Source organism: Fragaria vesca, linkage group LG1, assembly GCF_000184155.1.
Source record: "Fragaria vesca subsp. vesca linkage group LG1, FraVesHawaii_1.0, whole genome shotgun sequence".
Lineage (NCBI taxonomy): Eukaryota > Viridiplantae > Streptophyta > Magnoliopsida > Rosales > Rosaceae > Fragaria > Fragaria vesca.
Genome location: NC_020491.1, coordinates 1,023,563 through 1,034,877, shown reverse-complemented (window position 1 = coordinate 1,034,877; position 11,315 = coordinate 1,023,563). Strand labels below are relative to the sequence as shown.

General features: G+C 38.6%; 2 protein-coding genes across 2 annotated transcripts; one reads left to right on the top strand and one right to left on the bottom strand.

Annotated features, from left to right (window-relative positions):
- Positions 1-365: 365 nt before the first annotated feature.
- LOC101295158 (pentatricopeptide repeat-containing protein At4g30825, chloroplastic-like) lies at positions 366-3,124 on the top strand. The gene has a single exon (XM_004287101.1). It carries the CDS (start codon positions 467-469, stop codon positions 3,122-3,124), a length of 2,658 nt encoding a protein of 885 aa, XP_004287149.1. The 5' UTR covers positions 366-466.
- Positions 3,125-3,457: 333 nt separating this feature from the next.
- Positions 3,458-11,104, bottom strand: LOC101294875 (DNA-directed RNA polymerase 3, chloroplastic-like). The gene is made up of 19 exons (XM_004287100.1): positions 10,260-11,104; positions 9,909-10,112; positions 9,663-9,796; positions 9,433-9,502; positions 8,993-9,051; positions 8,767-8,884; positions 8,561-8,674; positions 8,305-8,436; positions 7,581-7,997; positions 7,258-7,308; positions 6,958-7,028; positions 6,613-6,697; positions 6,335-6,487; positions 5,880-5,954; positions 5,698-5,787; positions 5,523-5,570; positions 5,313-5,427; positions 4,594-4,697; positions 3,458-4,188 (listed from the first exon to the last, which is right to left on the bottom strand). The coding sequence occupies exons 1-19, from the start codon at positions 11,028-11,030 to the stop codon at positions 4,078-4,080; spliced, it is 2,922 nt and encodes a 973-aa protein (XP_004287148.1). The 5' UTR covers positions 11,031-11,104; the 3' UTR covers positions 3,458-4,077.
- Between the last annotated feature and the right edge of the window lie 211 nt (positions 11,105-11,315).

Genomic DNA, 11,315 nt, shown 5'->3' with positions numbered 1-11,315 from the left:
CTTCATATAATCACATTAATTAGAAAACTAAAAAAACAATGTAACAAAAAAAAAATTATGAAATCCACACCTCCTAAATTAAAAATCACACACCATTCTTTCCTTATGAAGATTGGAATATCGAGATTATCGAGATTGAGATTAAGATAAAATTATATTTACTTGCAGCTGGTCCATTAAAATAAAGGAGATAAATAGAATCTTCTTATTTTCTGGTCATTGGTAAAAAAATTGGTAGTAATTTAACTCCGGTGAAACAGAAGCTACAAAATCTAAAAGGCGCACACTTTCCTCCACTGCTTCAAATTCCATTATCTCCACCTCCCAAATCCAAAGGTATATGCCCTTTTCTACCTGCCCACAATTTGGGAAGCACCCATTTCTTCCATTTCACAAAGTTGATGATCAAAGTTTGGAGCTTTTCCTTCTTCTCCTCTATTCTGGGTTAGTACTTCGCTTCACTTTCATGGGCTCACTGCAATTCCCCATTTCTTTGGAGACTTTAGATTCTTCCAAAAAGTTCAATTCTTTTTGCTACAGTAGAGCTTCTCTTGTTGTTAATTCTTTGAACAGGGTTAATGCTATTAAGGTCAACCGGTTCCAGTCTGAGTTGAATGTGGCTGAGAGTTTAAATGAGCAAAACCCAGATTGCTCAAGACATGAAATTGGGAAGGGGATTAGTGGCACAAAGAGATTGAGTAAGAGAGAAGTGGGTTTGAGGTCTAGTTCAAGAAAGAGTAAGTGGGTTAGGAAATTGGAGAATGTGTTTGTGAATGATGGTGAATTTGATGTTGATTACTCTGTTATCAAGTCTGACATGAGCTTAGAGCATTGTAATGATATTTTGAAAAGGCTAGAGAGGTCTAGTGATTTCAAGACTCTCAAGTTTTTTGAGTGGATGAGAATCAATGGGAAACTCAAAGGCAATGTTAGTGCTTTTAACTCGGTTTTCCGTGTGTTGGGTAGGAGAGAAAATTGGGATGCAGCTGAGAATTTGATTCAGGAAATGGTTACTGAATTTGGGTGTGAACTGAATTATCAGGTCTTCAATACCCTTATTTATGCATGTAGTAAGTTGGGGCGTGTGGAGTTAGGAGCTAAGTGGTTTGCAATGATGCTCGAATATGGAGTCCAGCCTAATGTTGCGACATTTGGTATGCTGATGGCGTTGTACCAGAAGGGCTGGAATGTTGAGGAAGCGGAGTTCACTTTTTCTCGAATGAGGAACTTTGGGATTGTTTGTCAATCTGCATACTCGGCAATGATCACAATTTATACTCGTATGAGTCTGTATGAGAGAGCAGAAGAGATCATTGGCTTAATGAAAGAAGATGGAGTGATACCGAATTTGGATAACTGGTTGGTAGTGATTAATGCTTATTGTCAGCAGGGAAAAGTGGAAGCTGCTGAACTAGGAGTAGTCTCCATGAAAGAAGCAGGGTTTTCTCCAAACATAGTTGCGTATAATACATTGATAACCGGATATGGGAAGGCATCTAAAATGGACGCTGCTCATCACCTATTTCTAGGCATTAAGAAAGTCGGATTAGAGCCTGATGAAACAACTTACCGTTCCATGATTGAAGGTTGGGGTAGAACTGACAATTATAAGGAAGCATATTGGTACTACAAAGAGCTCAAACGTTTGGGATACAAGCCTAATTCGTCTAACCTTTACACATTAATAAACCTGCAAGCCAAGCATGAGGATGAAGATGGGGCCATCAGAACTCTCGATGATATGCAGAAGATAGGATGCCAATATTCATCAATCCTTGGTATTCTTCTGCAAGCATATGAGAAGGCTGGAAGGATTGATAAAGTGCCTTTCCTTTTGAGAGGTGCTTTATATCAACATGTTCTTGTCAGCCGGACTTCTTGTTCGAGTCTTGTCATGTCTTATGTGAAGCACGGCTTGGTGGATGATACTATGGAAGTGTTGAGGGAAAAGCAGTGGAAGGATCCACATTTTGAAGATAATTTGTACCATTTGTTAATTTGCTCATGTAAAGAGTTGGGTCATCTTGAGAATGCTGTGACAATATACAATCAAATGCCCAAACATGATGGCAAGCCAAACATGCACATCATGTGCACAATGATTGACATTTACAGCATCATGGATCTCTTCTCTGAAGCGAAGAAAGTTTATCTTGAGTTGGAATCCTCAGGAATCGTCTTGGACATGATTGCTTATGGTATTGCTGTAAGAATGTATGTCAAAGCTGGTTCTTTGGAAGATGCCTGCTCTGTTCTGGACTTGATGGAAAAACAGGAGGGCCTAATTCCAGACATCTATATGCTTCGTGATATGTTCCGTATTTATCAAAAATGCGGCAGACTTGATAAGTTGAAAGAACTGTACTATCGAATCTTGAAGACCAGAGTGACTTGGGATCAGGAAATGTACAACTGTGTCATAAACTGCTGTTCTCGCGCTTTGCCAATTGATGAGATCTCAGAGATGTTTGATCAGATGCTTAAACGTGGGTTTGTACCTAATACCATAACCTTCAATGTCATGCTTGATGTATATGGGAAAGCAAAGCTCTTAAAGAAGGCTAGGAAGTTGTTCTTGATGGCCCAGAAATGGGATCTGGTAGATACAATCTCTTACAATACTATTATAGCTGCGTATGGGAGAAACAAAGACTTCAAGAGCATGTCTTCAGCAGTACGAGAGATGCAGTTAAATGGATTTTCAGTTTCCCTTGAAGCCTACAATAGTATGCTGGATGCTTATGGGAAAGAAAACCAAATGGAGCAGTTTAGAAGCGTTTTGCAAAGAATGAAGGAGACAAGCTGCGGTTCGGACCATCACACCTACAACACTATGATCAATATCTATGGAGAGCAAGGATGGATAGATGAAGTTGCTGGGGTGCTGACTGAGTTGAAAGAATGTGGACTGGGACCTGATCTGTGCAGCTATAACACATTGATCAAGGCATATGGAATTGCAGGAATGGTTGAAGATGCTGTCTATTTGCTCAAGGAAATGAGAGAAAATGGTGTAGAGCCCGATAAGATTACATACATCAATCTGATTGCTGCATTACGAAAAAATGATGAATATTTGGAGGCGGTAAAGTGGTCCTTGTGGATGAAGCAGATGGGATTGTAAAGTTGATGATGCTAATGTATATAACTTACACAGTTTTTCTTTTGAAATCTCTCGACACCTGGTGTTATTCATTTTGAACATATTGTACACCGCCTCCACAGGTGGTCTTATAAATCTACAGTATTCATTTATTTCATTGGCCAGTCCTGCCTTGTGTGGAAGCTTTTAGCACTCTTATGAGTAGTGTTGCAGCAAATGTTAATCTTTGTTCTGGTTAGAATTGTGGCCAAAACCCAAATGAGACGTTTACTTTTGAGGGCTTGAAGCAGTCTCTTCTTGTTGTGGTTGATAGAGAATGCTTGTAAAATAAATTCAGTCATGGACACAATCTATCCCAACAAAGGAGCGCACATCTCATTTAAGTTCTTGTTTCAAGATGATCTTGTTTTCAAGTTGAAACGTTTACATTTGTATAGAACCATCAATACAATTCTTTCATTTCTTTACACTTCTTGCGCAAAAATTTGCAAGAATTTCCCATTCACTATTATACAGGTATGCCCAAAATAACATGTTACGATCCCTTTCTACCCTTTCTATTCCAATACAAGAATTTTGCATTACTCGTATGAAATGTGCTAAATTGGCTCCTACGGCCGGCCAGGACACACTTCCCAGCTTGTATGTCTTGAGCCTCCATAAACATTTCCCACTTAAGAGAGATCTTGAACCGTGGCCTTCCCAAGAAGAGTCTTCTACTGTACATCGTTCGCCTCTAAAATAGGGAACCAGATCATAAACCCTGAAGATGATCATCACCCCATCACAATCACAGACTTGCTTCAGAGCATTTGGAAATCAAACATTTCCCTATCAGCTCTCTCAGAAGCAACCTCTTCTGTTATGTCCATATCTTTATGAACTCTTGCTAAAGCTTTCGGTCATTTGTGGTTGACATGTATGGTCCAAGTGAGATTGCTATCCCCATGTTATCGCCATTTATGTATGAAGATTCAGTTGAAAAAGTATGGAGATTTTAGAACCTCTTGCAAGTCGAAGTCACCTCTTTCAGGGAGGGGAGGAAATGTCAACTCTGGATATGCTGCTTGGAAGCTTTCTAGCAACTGAAAACAACCAGAGTTATCACTGAGTCACTCAAAAATATAATTTTACGATAGGGCAGCTCAGAAATTTCTTATTTGCTGGAAAAGAGTTACAAATCAAAAGTAAAGAGTATGAAAGCAATATCATACAATGTGATTTGTGGTTATGTATACATTAAAAGGATGTAAAGAACTTTCTAAATGCAAGTTCTTTTCACCATTTCATTATATCATGGTATAAAGGTCGAAGAATAGTTTAGGAAGAAATCGAAAGTAGCTTCTCAATGATAGTTGCACTAGTGAATTGTTTTATTGAAAGTTTGTTTCTCACTGAACACTTTTATTCTTTCTAAAATCTTCTTCACTCCTTAGTTGCATTAAAGCAGCCATAGTTGAACAAAAACAAAATTCAAGAAATAGACTCACATTCTCAAGTATCGGCTTGCTATAGAGCTCCACAAAGTTTTCCCTAAGTATCTGATTCATTTGGTCCACATCACATGCATGAGTCCAGAAGGAGTCATGCACCCCTGCACACGTGGTTTAACATCTATGAGAATATAACATAGTTTGACATGTATGTGAGAAGAACATATTTATCAGATTTTAAATCACTGCAAACCAGAGACTTTATTTTCTAGTCTGCTATCTAATCATCTTGGTACAGAGAACTTTAAGCAGGATATTAGCTTGAATATATTTTGAACAAAAAAAATTGAGTACTCTTGGGAAAATTAAAAAACCTCAAATTTCTGAACCATTAGATTGAGCTTTTGACTTTGAGCACTGTTTTACACTAAGACCTACAATCACGATTTGGGTGCATGGGCGTGAGTGCCCATTTTACAGTATTATCAAAAACAAATATAATCAGAAATTTATAGTGGAGATAGCATCTACATTTTAGTTTCTTGCAAACAAGTGGAGATATATGATGCAAACGAGAGAAGCAGAGATCAGTTACCAGCTATACTAATCATTTTTAATTCCAAACACCAATATACAGTAAAATCCACATTTGTAAGAATCTTTCTCTTGATGCACACATTTGACACCATTTTGATGACTAACATGCCTCCATTTGAAATCTCTACTTGAAATAGTCAAATCTAGTCTAATACAAAGATACAAACTATGTGACAAACCTGCAAAGCGTATGCCAGCATCCCTGCAGGCAAGAGCTGTCATCATCATGTGTGAACCGTCAAGCGAGTGTACAAAATTTGGGGGAAATGCCGTTCTTTGTTTCCTTACATCTACCTGGAGTTGACAAAGTATCAGATCTTTAATGATTGAAAAAAATTATGAATAAAAAATCAAACTCAGGAAGAAAAGCGATGGTAATGTAAGCTTACCAAGTTACTCTCTCGCTGCAAGGCCAGAACCTGAAGAGAAGTTCTTATCTGCAAATTTAAGGAGAGTAGTTACTAAATCGTCATTTTAATTAAGTCGTAGCATCATGAAAGGGGTCATTTCAATCGTCATTTTAAATAGTCAAAAGTGAATTTAATACAATCTGTCAAAACTTACCAGATGGCGTTCACTTTTACAGTATGGTTGCACAACAGGAAGACCTAGAGGAGTTGTCCAACGAACAGGCTGATTTTCTGAAGCAATTACCTGAAAAAATTTCAGATAACAACTTAACTCTCAGATTTACCAGGCAGTCCAGGTCTATCAGTTAGTGACCAAATCATTGAAGGAATAAGTACCTTGGCACAATCACCAAGCCAGCTCATTATGCCACGTGCAGCTTGGAAAATCTCTCCAAGGGCAGCCAGAGTCACCTGGAAAAATATTATGGAGAAATCAGGAACAAATTTCTATTGTGTAAGAAACTACCTAATACATGAATATAACAAGAAGTCCTTTAAAAAAAAGAAGACAAGAGGTAATTAGATGAGTGTATATTAAGAAATAACCGTGTGAAATTTGAAATTGTATAACACTATAAGCTTGTACTAGATTGATAGTTAATCTTCAGGTAGTTAGGAAAGTCTAATAAGTTCCATGACCTAATAATCTATAAACCAAACATGTTAAATAGATAAACCAAGCATGTTATATTACTCAATTATCCAACTGCTTAAATGAAATCCAAGAAATTCTCCACTTAGTTGTTGTTCCATAAATATATCAAGGAGTTTTGGTGTCTCTGGTTGCTTACTTTGGCCGCATAACAAGCTGCGGTGAATAAAAGTCTATCATCAGTGATAAGACCTTTTTCCTCTAATCTTCTTTTTATCTGTTCACGCGCCCCAACATAAGTGACACCATATACTGAAGTCATCACAGTCTGTTTCACCAATTTCCGGTCAATCTGAAAGCTTCCAAAACCATATATTGTCAGTTGACAAATAGGCATGTGGACATATATATTGACCAAGAAGGAAAACACTATAATATATTGCAATTTGAAGTCCAGAAGAACCGAGGAAGATCAACCTGATTGACTAAGACTTTAGCCAATAAAGCATTTGGGTTGGTAGTTGGGTCCTTATTGCTGTCTCTTTTCATTATGTCATGTACCCTGGCAACATATACATGCAAAGATAAGTCAAAATAAGTGGTATTGAGGAGTGCATCTACAAGTCACAAATGCAGTTTGTATAACGTAGGGGCTAGAGAGACACATGCCTCATGGGCTAGAACTTCTGAAAGGTGCATCTACCTCAAATTTTTAATGCCCTGGCTTGTTAGATATGGTCTTTCTTACAACTTTGTGTTTGGTATACAATTTAACACATGGGATAGACAAGACAAATCTATTGCATTTCAAAAGTTGTATACCTCACAGCTATTTCTGAGTATACATCAGCAGGTTTCTCTCCAGCAACTAAGTTGACTGCCGCTGCTTCCAACTGAAAACATAAAAACAATTCAAAATCAAAATAACATCAGCAAAGCAAAGTACCAAGCACTTTACAACATATGAACAAGAAAGTGGAAGGTGTAAACAACAGTGCGAATTGAACTGTTTGATCATGGGAACAAAATAATATACAATATGAAATACATAATATTATATGTGTATATATAATAAAAAGCAAACATGTAGCAAGCAGAACATGAGCAGGATAAAGAACGTACAGTATCTCTTCCCAAGGCTGCATAATGCTGTAAGCCATTGCATGAACCATCCTAGAAGATTTAGAAACTGCTGTTAATGCACTCTTCAAAGAAAAATAGACAACCAAAGTAAATGAAATAAAATGATAAATTGAAGCATGATTCAGATCTAGGTGTTATGCATAACTTGCGAAGATGTTACCAGTTACCTGAAAAACTTATCATTTTTGTAAATATTTAAAAAATAATATCGCTTTGAATAGTAGATAAAAGAATACACATGATTAACTTGAATAAACTAAAGTACCCCTTTTATTACTCCACAGCCCAAGGAAGCATTTTACCTGATGGATGGGCAAATGAGAAATGACAGTATGTGGTGAAGGACTATTTAAGGCTTCTGATAGATTGATACAAGCAGCTAGGCACTGTAAAGGATCTTCAGCTGTTAGCCACCAACGATTTCCATTGACAGGGTTTGTTGCTGAATCAAATATATCATCAATGTGGTTATCCACGAATGATATCCGCCCATCATATGAAAGCTTTTCAACACCACCAGAATACAAGTTTGCTAAATGAATCTTCAGCCATCGTAATCCGGACTTCCCCAAAGGCCGCCCTTCAGCAAATTCAAGGACACCTCGACATAGATCAGAACTCAAATGATTCAAATGGGGATGCATTGGGTATGCTCGGCCACGAAAATCAAGATTGTGGGGATAATAAAAGCCATCCTCGTCCTTCATTCTGCGTGCAACCTATTCCAGAATCAGTCGACTTGTTATTATATTGGCAAACTGAAATATTGTCAGATTCCATTAAAATGATTGCTTAGCCTCTCATAAATATGCAACCCAAACACAAGTGTGGCCTGGTTATCCACTATCCCATTGGCCACATGTATGTATTGTGTGTACAAATTAGAGGCAAGAGTCGTTAGAATCTTATATTTTTGACTAGGGTAGGGACTGGAATCTCTGGATCAACTATCAATGCCATTTAAAAAGGTTCTCAACAATACAAGATGAAGCAATTAAATTTTATATAATCAGAAGCAGATCTTACAGAGAGCTTAAGTTCAGTGTCACATCGTTGAGAATGCCTCTCTTGGTTAAGCTTCTTTGCTTTTCTTGCACTCCATCTCCATTCCTGAATTTCTGTTGGATCCTCAGATGGTGGTTTCTCTGGTACAGGAACCTACAGGAAAATGCGACTGTGGAGTAAAATATTTGTACAATATCATGCTGAGTTTGATTAAATGCTGGAAATAGTAATGAAAAGATGGAATGTATTATTATGGAAGAGATAAATAAGTCCTCACATCTTCACGATCAACCAGGCCTGCAATGTTGCCACCTCTAGCCCAGATGCTCTCCACCACGTTAAGAACCTTTTTATTAATCCGCCATTTGGTGCTTCCAAGCATATCGAGGGCCTGTACACACATCATATCAGACGCAAATATCATTTTATGCTTTGTAGAATGAACATATTGAAGGACCAGAAACTAGTACCATAGTTAAGTACCTCAAATACTTTCTGCATCTGTCTTCCAGAAATATTTCTCATTGTATCTACCTGCTTCCTAGATCCATGTGTACGCATGACATAAGAAGGTAGGAACAAGTGCCCACCTTTGTCGTACCTGGAAATATTTGAAAATGATTAAATGTCATAGACAGCTGAGATCAGGCTTGTAATTTATCTGACACAATTTCTCAGCAGTATATGTAATTAAACTTCCTTTATTTACCCTTTCCATCTTTTGGGAGGCACCAACATTGGCACATAAGGAATCAACATATGTTTAGCCTGTGATGAACAAAGCAAAAAGTTACTGTTAAGTAGGGTTGTGACACAATGAGAGTAAAGATATGTTCAATATAACAATGCACAGGGCGCAAGTGCAATGAGAATTTAGACATGATCAATACAATGCATACTTGGCATATACACAAGGCTTAGAAATGGCAGTTACATGTTACTAGACATCACATGTAGGATTATGGAAGCTAGAACATGTGGAAACGTATTAGAAAACCATGCCTTAAGAATGTGGAAAGAATAGGTGAGCATGGGAGATTTATCTTTATAAGCCAGAAACTGACAGTAGGTTATGTGTAAATCACGATACAACTAATTTCGAGTAAACTGAACAGATGAAAAGAAACAGAAGGAGATATCTCAACTTACAGTCTTATCGAGTCCGGCAAGAACTAGGGGATCACATTCAATAACTCCATAGTTCTTTACAAGTTTCTGCCTGTGAGGACCAAGGAATACATCTTATTGCAAAGGAATAAAATGCAATTCATACTATCTAAACAAGTCCTAAAGAAACTATGATGGGTTATAGTATAGCTTCATGTGATCTAATTCTCAAAAATAAACTGCTGACGGAGACTAATGGTTTGAAGACTTACCCTGGACTTTTAGCCGCGGCCTTTAATCTGTGCCTAAATGCAGGTCTCACATCAGGTGGACCATCTGCCAACTGGTCAAGTGGAGGTTGCACATGAGCTGTTTCTGTTAATAGTTCTATCAAACGACTTCCCAGCTGAAATATGACATTACACAAAAGTTACGGAAAATCTAAATTCAAAATCAATAAAGGACTGATTAGCCACATTAAGAGAATACACAACGCTGAAGGCAACAACTGAACAAACCTTAGCCTGTGTATCCCTTCCCCAGGGCTTCATATCTTCTTTTTTCAGCAGTTTTTGCACCTCCACCAGTCTTTTCCTTCTAATCAAACCATTTACACGTTTCCTCAGTATCTCCTTCTCCTTGCTCAGACCATCTTCATCAGCAACCGAAGTCTTCTTTCTCTGTAGACTTTTGGACTTCTCCAAAAAGCTATGAATCCGAACCTACAGTACAGTTAACATAACTTCATATCATATTCCAACTTCACTTCAGTTTCAAAATGTTCAAACAAGGAAACTCCGATAACACACTTAAATTGCATTGACTAAAATCTAAACAAGCTCATTACGAAACCAACAACACTCACTCACCTCCTGCTCTATGGCCATACCAATGTGCACAGCAGCCTGAACCACCTGAACACACCCATCTTGGTTCCCCATCATCACCAACCCCATAAGCTTATGCATTACAATCAGGGCCATCTTATCCGCCGGCAACAAATCAATGTGTGGCGCAAACGCCTGCTTGTGCTTCTTAGTCTGCTGCGCCTTCTGCTCCTTAGCAATGGCCTCCCTCAGAGGCTCAAACCACCCCAAAAACAATGCCTTAACATACGGCAAGCTCGGCGCCAGCTTCTTCTCCCGCATTACTCTCTCCAAGTCCTTATAATCCTCCACCATCTTCTCCCACGCCTCCGTCTCCGCCTTAATCTGCCTCCTCCTCAGCAGATTGTACTTCCTCCTATCAATCTCTTTCGACTCCACTTTCAGTTCCTTGTTGACTTTCTTGAACATACCCTTCAAGAAAAGCGACGCAATCCATGGTGGGTCCTGGATGAAGATTCTTGGTTCGCTGATGGGTACCTGAAACTTGATTGAATTCTCGAGATTCTCGACGAGGTTGTCTTGCACGGAGTCGTTGAGGGGGTGGAATTGGATTGGGTCGGGAGGGGGTCTTAGGCTGAGAGGGAAGTGAGTGGAGGAAGAGAGTGAGGGCTTGAAGAAGAGGGAGTTGGAGTTGGAGGTTGAGTTGAAGAGGAAGTGGAGGGTTTTGAGGGACTTGGTGGGGTTGAGTTTGGGAGGTCTTCTCCAGCTGTGAGTTGCAGTTGCAGAGATTGAGGAGGAGGCTGTGGAAGCCATTGAACAGCAACACCAACAACAAGTGAAAGAGTAGAAATGAAACCTCGCTTAAACCTTAATCCTTGTCCATTTCCAAAGATATTTTTTCCACATGTTTTGTATTTTTAAGGAAAATATTTGGAGAAACATAAGAGGGCTTTGCATGCGGATCAAGGCACAGGCCCAGTTGGTTGTTTGAGATACTCGGTTTGCTTGTTTATGCTGGGTGATACAGAAGACAGACCCAGACCAAGATTCGTTCTCTTGGGCCTAGTGGTTATGGTAATGATATGATCTATAATCTCT

Excerpts from the sequence above, each read along its gene's own strand:
- LOC101294875 (XM_004287100.1), bottom strand. The coding sequence starts at position 11,030 with ATGGCTTCCACAGCCTCCTCCTCAATCTCTGCAACTGCAACTCACAGC. Across the intron at positions 9,052-9,432 it reads TTGCCGGACTCGATAAGACT|GCTAAACATATGTTGATTCC; the intron begins GTAAGTTGAGAT and ends TGTTCATCACAG. Across the intron at positions 5,788-5,879 it reads GGCTTGGTGATTGTGCCAAG|GTAATTGCTTCAGAAAATCA; the intron begins GTACTTATTCCT and ends AAATTTTTTCAG.
- LOC101295158 (XM_004287101.1), top strand. The coding sequence starts at position 467 with ATGGGCTCACTGCAATTCCCCATTTCTTTGGAGACTTTAGATTCTTCC.